Genomic DNA, 9581 nt, shown 5'->3' with positions numbered 1-9581 from the left:
TGATGGGTAAGCAAACGACTGAAGGCAGGATTTAAGTAAAAAAGCTGTCAATCTTTTATAATTTAATGATAAGTAATTTCAAATTGTGAGAGTGTTTGGGATGAGCTTTTAGTCTTCTTTTTCCTCATGTGACATTCCCTTCAAGGCACAAAAGATTATCAACAGTGGATAGGACGATATATATTGAATTAAGAATTTTAATGTTCCATAACTCCGTTTATATCTAGTTTAAGCACACCAAAAGGAAAGGAAAAGGTATAGGTAAACAACTCTCTATATAAGTGGTTCTTAAGTTATCTGAATTTCCCTGCATTTACTTATTTTTTAAAGCATTTATGATACTATGTTGTTGGTTTATTCATAATTCTAAATTTGCTTCTTCCAATTAATATATTTTATCCTTTAATATTTGTATTAGATATATCTAAACCATTTGTATTACTAATAGTGTAGGTTTAAAAAAAATTAATAAAGGAGATTATTCTATTTGGGTCAATTGAACATTTTATGTTTGGCTAGGTTATAAATATCAAAAGTTAAGCTGTAATTTAAATAATGGATTAAGTGCAATGTACTGTCGAACTCTTATTCAGTAACTAACTAACTGGGGCTTAGGCATCTCCAACCCAGATGACTGTATTTCCTTTCTCAACTTCAGTGATCTCACAGTTTAACTTATTGAGTCGTCCATCCAGAATAAAGAGAGAATCCTTGGAAGGTGTCATCAGGTACTGACCAAACAAGCCACTATCCTGGATTTGCCTGTTCTTCTGATTCCAAGGCCATTCTTCTGGCTTGAGTGGCTCCTTAAGGCTCTTTATCATCTTAACCTTTCCAGAGGCCAGTTCTACAAAGAGAACATCAGTTTGAGTGCTAGAACTACCATAGATGTTGTACTGGTTAGCTTCTGTAAAGGATGGCTGAAATGCCACATCAGATATGTGCAGATTTGTGTGAATATCAATAGCCTCCTGTATTTCTCCTCTGATGGTGATGTGCTGGACCCTTACAAGACCTTTTATATCATTAATGCTGACAAGATACTGCCCATCTGGGGAGACATATGGTGTGCCTGTTACATCACTGTTATATCCAATGACTGAATCAGTTACACCATCAACCATGAGTTGTGGTGGAACAGCTCCAGTGCTGTCAGGTTTACAGCCAACAAAGTAGTATCCTCCCAGATGTGTATAGGCCAGTGATTGTGGAATACACTTATAGTCCTTCAAGTTAATTGTCTTGATGTATGACATGGTTTCAAGGTCAATTTTTTGCAGTGCTGGTTCATCTTTATGAAGAATAAATCCAAATCTGCAAAAATGAAAACAAAAGTTAGACAGGGACTAAAGAATATTTACTAGAAGAAAATACATGTGGACAGAAGGGAAGGGCCATAAACATAGCGGAACTAATTGTAAGGCTAAACAGCAATATGTGTCACAATGGTGTTAGAAATACATTTTAAATTGTACTACCTCCTCCTTTCTGTAGGTCATTCTTTCCTTACTTATAAATAATTATAACTCATACTGTAGAAAATAGACTAATTTAAAAACACTATATACAGTTAGTTGGAACCACCAATTTTATTTTAACACAGAAGTGTATAATAGTAAGTATTATTTTGCATGTGCCTAAACTTCTGATATTGAACAAGATTGGTTAAAAACACCTATTATATCCAGTAAGGAAAAAAGTTTGGATGACTATCTATTTTACTCACTTTATTTACCTCTTTATTATCTTAAGAAAGTCAAAGTAATCTGACATACATCACTATAATTATCAAAATTATTCTTACTTTAATTTACCATCAAAGAACTTACCTATATATATATGTTTTTATTTATTACATTTTTAAAAAACACAAAATTAAATTTACTAACTGGCTAAACTGCAAAAAAACAGGACATGGGGGCACAAGGCGGAGAGTGTCCTTCTGAAAGGGACATAGAGACTCAGAAATAGCACAACCAGCTCCTCCACCAGAATAAAAATCAGATAAAGAGCCTATAGTCCAGCCTCATGGTGTCTCTAGAGTCACCAAAAGAAAGAAGTTAATTCATTAGTTGTTGACAGACTCACAGTTGTGGACTAAGAATGGAGTTTAATAGAGAAGTAAGTTGAAGAGTGAGAGAAGCAAAGAATATCATTCAAAATAACCCAAGGTTTTAGCCAAGCAGCCCAAAGGCACAATTTCTTAATTACTTCAGGCTCTGGTATGAATTAAGTAGGCAAATACAAGTCATCCAGGAAGGTTTGCCTCAGAGCAGTTCTAAGTCAGCTTCTCCTCCAAGTAGCAATTCTAAGTCAGCTTCTCCTCCAAGCATCTAGCAAGAATAACAAAAACCTTTGACTGTGGCCAGCACAAATGCAAGAAACCTCAGGTCACACCTTGCCACAATTTCTCAACAGCAGTGCCAGTCTTTCCACCCAATCCCCAGGGTTTCTCTCTCTAATCTCCCTCAAGTCTTGTCACCATAAATCTTGATTACCTTAAGTCTTGCTGCCTGGTGTGGGAAGCACTCTTTTTCTTATCCTAGTGCCATAGCTGTTGATGATTTGCAAGATCATACCGATTTCTCAGACCATGTGTCTGTAGTTAAGGTAACTGGAGACCAGAGAGGACTAACTATAATGGCTAGCAAAGCCAAGTTTTAGACTAATACCACAGGAACTATTTCTATGATTCAGATTTTGTAAACAGATAGCTGTCATTGCAGAGTGCACACTTTTTAAAAAATAACTATAATTTATAGATATTCAATTAATAGTCTTTAATAAATGTTTATTGAGCCATAATGAAAGACACTAGGAATACATTTCAGAAAATAACTCACTTTTTTCCTTGATAAGTTTGAAAATTTTGAGAGCAAATTAAAATAATAATTGTAATCAAGGCTTAATTACCAAATTTGGGGCTATATGTTAATATGAGCGCTCCGCTGAGTTTACTTCTTATTTAACATCTATAACTTTTTTCCTACATGCATTTGAAATGTCATGATATAAAACTTTGGAAATATTCCTGGTATATTTCAAAATGATTCTCAAATTCCCACTTGATTTGTTTCCTTTTCTAATATCCTAACATCTATGCTTGCATTCTTTCAGTAAAGATAGCTTATATTATATCTACTTTGACAAAAGTTTAGTCCAGACTACAAGATTAGGAAATTAAAATGTTATGTTCTTTTCAATAACTTTAAAATAATGTCATTAAAACATTAATATCTGCAGTAGAAACGTATTACAGTTTGTAAATCATCTTAAACACTATTGCTGTGTATTGAAGACTTGGAATCTACCCATAGATGACCAACTTGTAGATTTTCATAAGCGGTTAATCTCAGGGGAGAAGATTGTCCATCCTTCTCCTACTGAGCGGCTCATGGATTCAAACACCAGTTTCTTGATACTAGGCCACCAGAGCTCTCTATTAGTAATCAAAAACTCAAATTCCCAAATGTGCCCTATGCTACTTTTTTGTTAATATCAAAAGAATCAAACAAATCTTAGTTCAAACTTGTCCTAAAAATGTAATTGAATCCACTTGTAGTGGAATACTTTTCCGTTAACGTGAAAAAAAAAGTAAGGATATATAAATATGTAGGTACACATCCCTATGATTATAGGTGCTACTTTTTATGAAATCATATATTATGATGGCAGGTAGTATCTTTTCCCCTACTATACATTTTACATGTGCTCATAGCTAAAGCAGCAACGGGCATATTTAATAAGCCAATCAGTGTTTGGCATTTCAACTCTCCTCTTAACCTTGAGTTTTCTAGTCCCTTTGGGGAATGGTTACTGAATGCTAATGAGAAAGAATGAGACAAGCTCACTCCAACTATTCCTGAATGGCAGTACTAAAGAATATGCTCAAGTTTCTGTGACACAATCCAGCTTCTTCCAGAAGTAATTAACATTTTAAAAAATGATCTGGTTAAAAACGTAGAAGCTCTGAGTTGGGTGATAAAATTGTATCTATTTTGGCATCCATTCTGTATGCTTTTTAGGACTAGCAGGCTAGCTACAGAAGGAGATGAATAAGAATGTCTTCAATTTTTTACCAGTGATTTATTGGCCAGGCAGTGATGTCTCTAATTCAAAATTTCCCCCTAGTACAAATTGATATTCAGAAATCTCCCACTGTTCATTAGTCTCTGATTAATATTTACGAGGCTCTCAACTTTCATGCCTGCTTAGTATAATAAAATCCTGCACAGTATCCTGCACAGTACTACGCCTAACTCAGTCTGCCTAATATTCGTCAAAATGTATATAGGAAGATACAATCTGTGAGAAATGAAAGAGTTAAAACTTATTCTCAAAAAGAAATTTCACTAAGAAATTAATTCAACAAGAAAAATGCAGCATTTAGGTATTGCATCATGAGGATTTATCAGAGTTGGTTAGAGAGTCCCTTTTCTCATTTTTTTTTCTGAATATATCATTGTCTCACAGGACATGGGGACATAGGGCTGTTAGTGTCTTTTTTAAAGGGCCAGAGGGAGTAAGAATAAAACATCCCCTCATGGTCTCATAGCAGAAAGCAGGTAAAGAGCCTGAAGTTCAGCTTCATGGTGCCTCTAGCTCCACATCAACAGCAAGAGGTTACATTATTCTTTGTTGACTCACAGACATTACCCACAGTTGTGGTGGTACCTAGGATGGGGTTTATTATGGAACTATGTTGGAGAGTGGGGGAAACAAAGAATATCACACAGTACAAGTCCATATATCATTAGCCCAATAGTTCCAAAGCACAATTCCTCACATAGTCCTGGATCTGGTTTCACTTCAGTGGTAAGCTTTTCCTTTCACCATCAAAGGAAAGGATAGCACAGTTCTTTAACTGTGCCCTTTATCTTAGGGTTCCTTTGGTTACATTCTGCTACAGTTTCTTAACAGCAATGCCACAGTCTCTCCACCATCATCACCAGTGTCTCACTCTCAACAGAGTCTTGTTCTAATCTCCCTCAAGTCTTGCAGTTCAATATGTTTCAATTCTCTCTCTCTTATCCTAGTTTCATATCTGTTGATAATTTGCAAGACTGTGTGTCTGTAGTTAAGGTAACTGGAGACCAGAGAGTGCTAAAACAATGACTAAAAAAAAAAAGAGTCAAATTTAGGCTAAATGGCAAACATCATTCTAAGTTCCTCAACAGTCAAGCCAGCTTCATTTCATAGCAGTCACAAATCAACTCTTCTTTCAATCATCCAATAAGCAGATTGTTTAGATCCAGTTTTATCAAGCTATAATTTGTCATAATTCTTCACAGTACGGCAAGCTCTCCCTCTTATGTTGGCCCCACAGCTACTGATGATGTAAGGGACACTGATCAAACACAAATCATATGTCCATGATTAAGGCAGTTGAAGACCATGTACCCCGAGAAGGTTAAGGCAATAGTTAGAAATTTTTGTTTTTCAAAAGTACTAACACCATAGTAGAATATATGACCAAATAGTTATTATAATTATGTGCTGTTGACTGTGAGTCACAAAATCTCTATTAACAACAGATCTGAATTCTTCCCTATCCTGTGTCAACCTCACCATCTCTGATACACTCAATACAGTCACTGTGCCAGTCTATCTCATTGAGGATCTTTCCCTTCTTCAATTACCCTCACATTTCCAAGCACAATGTCCCTTTCCAAGATATAGCCCTAGACTCTATCAAGAGGAACGTGGCATGAGGAGTAGAGGAAGATTCATCAACAATTTACATTATTCAGATGATACAACTTTGTTTGCTGAAAGTGGAGAGGATATGAAATGCTTGTTGTAGAAGATTAAAGACTACAAGCTTTGGTATGGATTGTATCTCAATATAAAAACAAACAAACAAAAACAAAGATCCTCACCTCAGGACCAAAAGTCAACATTATGAAAAATGGAGAAAGAATTGAAGCTGTCAATTATTTCATCTTCCTTGGATCAACAATCAGCATCCCTGGTAGTTAAGAAATCAGGAGACATACTTCATTGGGCAAGAATGCCATTAGAGATCTCTCCAAAATGCTAAAGAGCAATGATAGTAGTTTAAAGACTAAGGTGCACCTGATTCAGACCATGGTATTCTCAAGCACCTATTATGCATTAGAAAACTGAACAGTGAATAAAGAGGACAGAAGAATCAATGTCTTTGAGTTTTGATATTGGAGAAGAATGCAGAAAATACCACGGACTGCAAAAAGAATCAAGAGGGTCTTGGAAAACGTGTAGCCAGAGGGCTTCTTGGAGCCAAAGGTGAAGAAGCTTCATCCCTCATACTTTGGACATATTGATAGGTAAGGCTATTCTTTGGAAAAACATACTATTATTGGAAGGGTAGTGTGTTAGAGAAAAAGAAAAATGAACACACTGACACAGAGACTAGAGCAATGGGCTGAAATGTATCAGAGATGGTAAGGATGTCACAGGAAAGGAGAGGACTCAGGTCTGTTGTTCATGTTATCACTATGCATATATAAACTTGATGGCACCTTACAACTAAAACAACTAAGGATCAATGCCTTTGAATTATGGTTTTGGTGAGAAATACTGAGATTTTAAAAAATAATCAAGTCTGTCTTGGAGGAAATACAGTTAGAGTTCTCTTTGGAGGCAACAATGAGGAAAGTTCATCTAAAATACTTTGGGCATGTTGTCAGGAGACAACATTTTTCCTGGGGAGAAAAGATGTCATGCTAAGGAAGATGGGTGGTCAGAAAAAGAAAAGAAAAGAAAATGCTCAAGATTAAGTAAACAGAGATGGTAACAATGGGCTTGAATATAGCATGAGGATAGTTTAGGAAATGGTGTGTTTGAGATGATTTGGATGGCCCAAGAGAGGGCAAATACCATTAGACACAACTTGATGGTACCTATCAACAACAACAGCAACATCTTATGACCACATATGTGAGACAAATCTTTGTCATTCTTGCTTTCAAGGGATTCTGGTTGCACTTTATCCAGACACACTTGTTTATTCTTATGACAGTCTATGGGATATTCAGTACCCTTCTCTAACATCACAACTCAATGTCATTGATTCTTCAGTCATCCTTATTCATTGTCCAACTTTCAGATGCATAGTAAGTAATTGAAAAGATCACAGCTTGGATAAGGGGCACATTGTTTTTAAACTGATTTCCTTGCTCTTTCGCACTTTGACATGGTCCTTGAGAGTACCAATTCCCAATGTAATGTATTGTTTTATGTCTTGAATTTTGGTACCAACGGTGCCTACTGTGGACCAAATAAGATGAAATTGTTGACAACTTCAATGTTTCTTCATCTGTGTGATGTTACCTATTGGCCCAGTGGTGAAAATTTTCATTTTCTTAATATTGAGATGTGAATAATACAGAAGGCTGTAGTCTTTGATCTAATGTAGTAAATGTTCCGTGTCTTCCTCAATTTCAGCTAGCAAGTTTGGGTCATCTGCCTAACTTAGGTTGTGGATGAATCTTCCTCCAATCCTGATGCCACATTCTTTTTTATAATGGCCAGCTTCTTGTATGATTTGTTCAAAATACAGATTGAATAGGTATGGAAAAACAATACTGTACTGACACATTTTTATTTTTAACCATGCACTGTTTCCTTGCTCCATTTGGAAAACAGCCCTTATGTCTTGTTATAGGTTTCATACAAGTATAATTAAGTGTTCTAGCATTCTCATTCTTCTCAATGTTAGCCATAATTTGTCGTGAGGTATACAGTCAATTTTTTCCCCCCACGGTCAATAAAAGATAAACAGCCTTCTGATATTCTCTGTTTTCAGCCTAGATCAATCTGACATCAGCAATGATAATCCTGGTACATGGCATCTTTTAATAAATCAAACTTTGATATGTGGCAGTTTGCTATTGTATGCTTCTGATCAATTTTAATAATTTTTCAGCAAGATTGTGTTAGATCACCTTTTTGTTGTATAGGAACAAATATTGATCTCTCTGATAAGTTGACCAGGTAGCTATTTTCCAAATTTCCTGGTACAACCTAGTTTAAGAATGTATTTTCAGGACTTTATTTGTTTGTTAGAACATGTCAATTGATATTCCATCAATTACTTGGTCCTTATTTTTTGTTAATACATTAAGTCCAGGTTCAACTTTTTCATCACTTTTCATTCTTGATCATATGCTGCTTCCTAAAATGATTCACTTTCAGCCTATTCTTTTTGATACAGTGAATCTGAGTTTTCCTTCTATCTTCATTAAATGCTTTGTGGATCATATAAGATGGAACTTTCTTAAAAAGTTGGAAATAGAAATACCATTTCACCCAATAATTTCACTACTGGAAATATACCCTAAGGAAATCAGAACTTCCACCCAAATAGATATATGCACAGCATGTTTTTGGTTGTGTTGTTCACAATAGCAAAGAAATGGAATCAACTCAAGCACCCATCAACAAACAAATGAATAGAGAAGCTGTGGTATATTCACACAATGGAATACAATTCAGCACTGAAAAACAAGGAACTCATGAAATATTATACAAAATGGGTTACCCTGGGGGACATTATGCTGAGTGAAATATCTCAGTCACAAAAGGATAAATACTGCATAATGCCACTTATAAAACAGGACTGATATGGGGGTTGGCAGGAAACTAAGAAAAGAGGGGATCAACAATGAACTCTGCATTGAAACAGCTGAGGAATAGAGCTACTTAAAAGGAATATATGATTAGGTATTATTTGCATGACAACAGTCCAGAATAAAAGCTACATAGTAAAGTGGACCAAAGAGTGTGGTAGGGATTGTATAACAATGAAGTAAGTGCTTTTTGTGTTTGGGTTTTTTTTTTCAAAGAGAAAAGCAAACTGGGGATGGGAGTGGGCAGGGAGGAAAATATCCAACAACGAATGAATGGAAGTCCAAGTTCTCTATAAACTTTCATTAAAATCTCAGTTAAAAAAAAAAAGATTTTATTCCTAGAATCCTTCAGCATTGCAACTATAAACTTACACTTGTCCTTCAGTTCTTCCAGTATAAGAAATATTGAATGTGACAGCCCAGTGACTTGCTGGCCTCAGGTATTGGGCCTGTTGAACCAGCACCAAGTTCACTCACATTCTTGAGCAAATAGCTAATAATTCCTAAAACTATATACACAAAATTATTATTAGCTTGTTTTTATAATCATATTGGAAATACCTTGTGGTTGTGTTTTTCTTTAGAGTCTTAAAAATCAAAGATATAGATATTTCAGTTGTCCTTTTATAATATTGTTGTTGTTATTGTTACGTGTCGTCGAATTGCTTGCAACTCATAGTAAACCTATGTACAACATCCCTAAACCCTGCTCTGTACTGTACCAATTGCACCATCTATGACACACCCACCCTGATTACTCCAGTTGCTGATTCAATCCACCTCATAGAGGGCCTTCCTCTCCTGCGCTGTCTCACCACCCTCCCAAGCATCCCAAGCATGATGTCCCTCTCCTTACAACATGCCCAAAGTATGCCTTCCATTATGTATATGTATATGTATATGTATATGTATATGTATATGTATATGTATATGTATATGTATATGTATATGTATATATGTATGGAGAATTGA

General features: G+C 35.6%; 1 protein-coding gene across 1 annotated transcript in view; it reads right to left on the bottom strand.

Moving 5' to 3' along the window:
• Positions 1–611: 611 nt before the first annotated feature.
• FSTL5 (follistatin-like 5) overlaps positions 612–9581 on the bottom strand; it is a 1151716-nt gene continuing 1142746 nt past the window's right edge. The window contains exon 14 of the mRNA XM_006892774.1: positions 612–1314. Within this exon, the coding sequence (XP_006892836.1) occupies positions 612–1314 (703 nt within the window). The remainder of the gene's footprint in view (positions 1315–9581) is intronic.

This window comes from Elephantulus edwardii, unplaced genomic scaffold (genome assembly GCF_000299155.1).
Source record: "Elephantulus edwardii isolate Elephantulus edwardi_28Jun2011 unplaced genomic scaffold, EleEdw1.0 scaffold00119, whole genome shotgun sequence".
NCBI lineage: Eukaryota > Metazoa > Chordata > Mammalia > Macroscelidea > Macroscelididae > Elephantulus > Elephantulus edwardii.
Note: the sequence above shows the minus strand (reverse complement) of the source record. Positions and strands in the feature narration are given on the sequence as shown.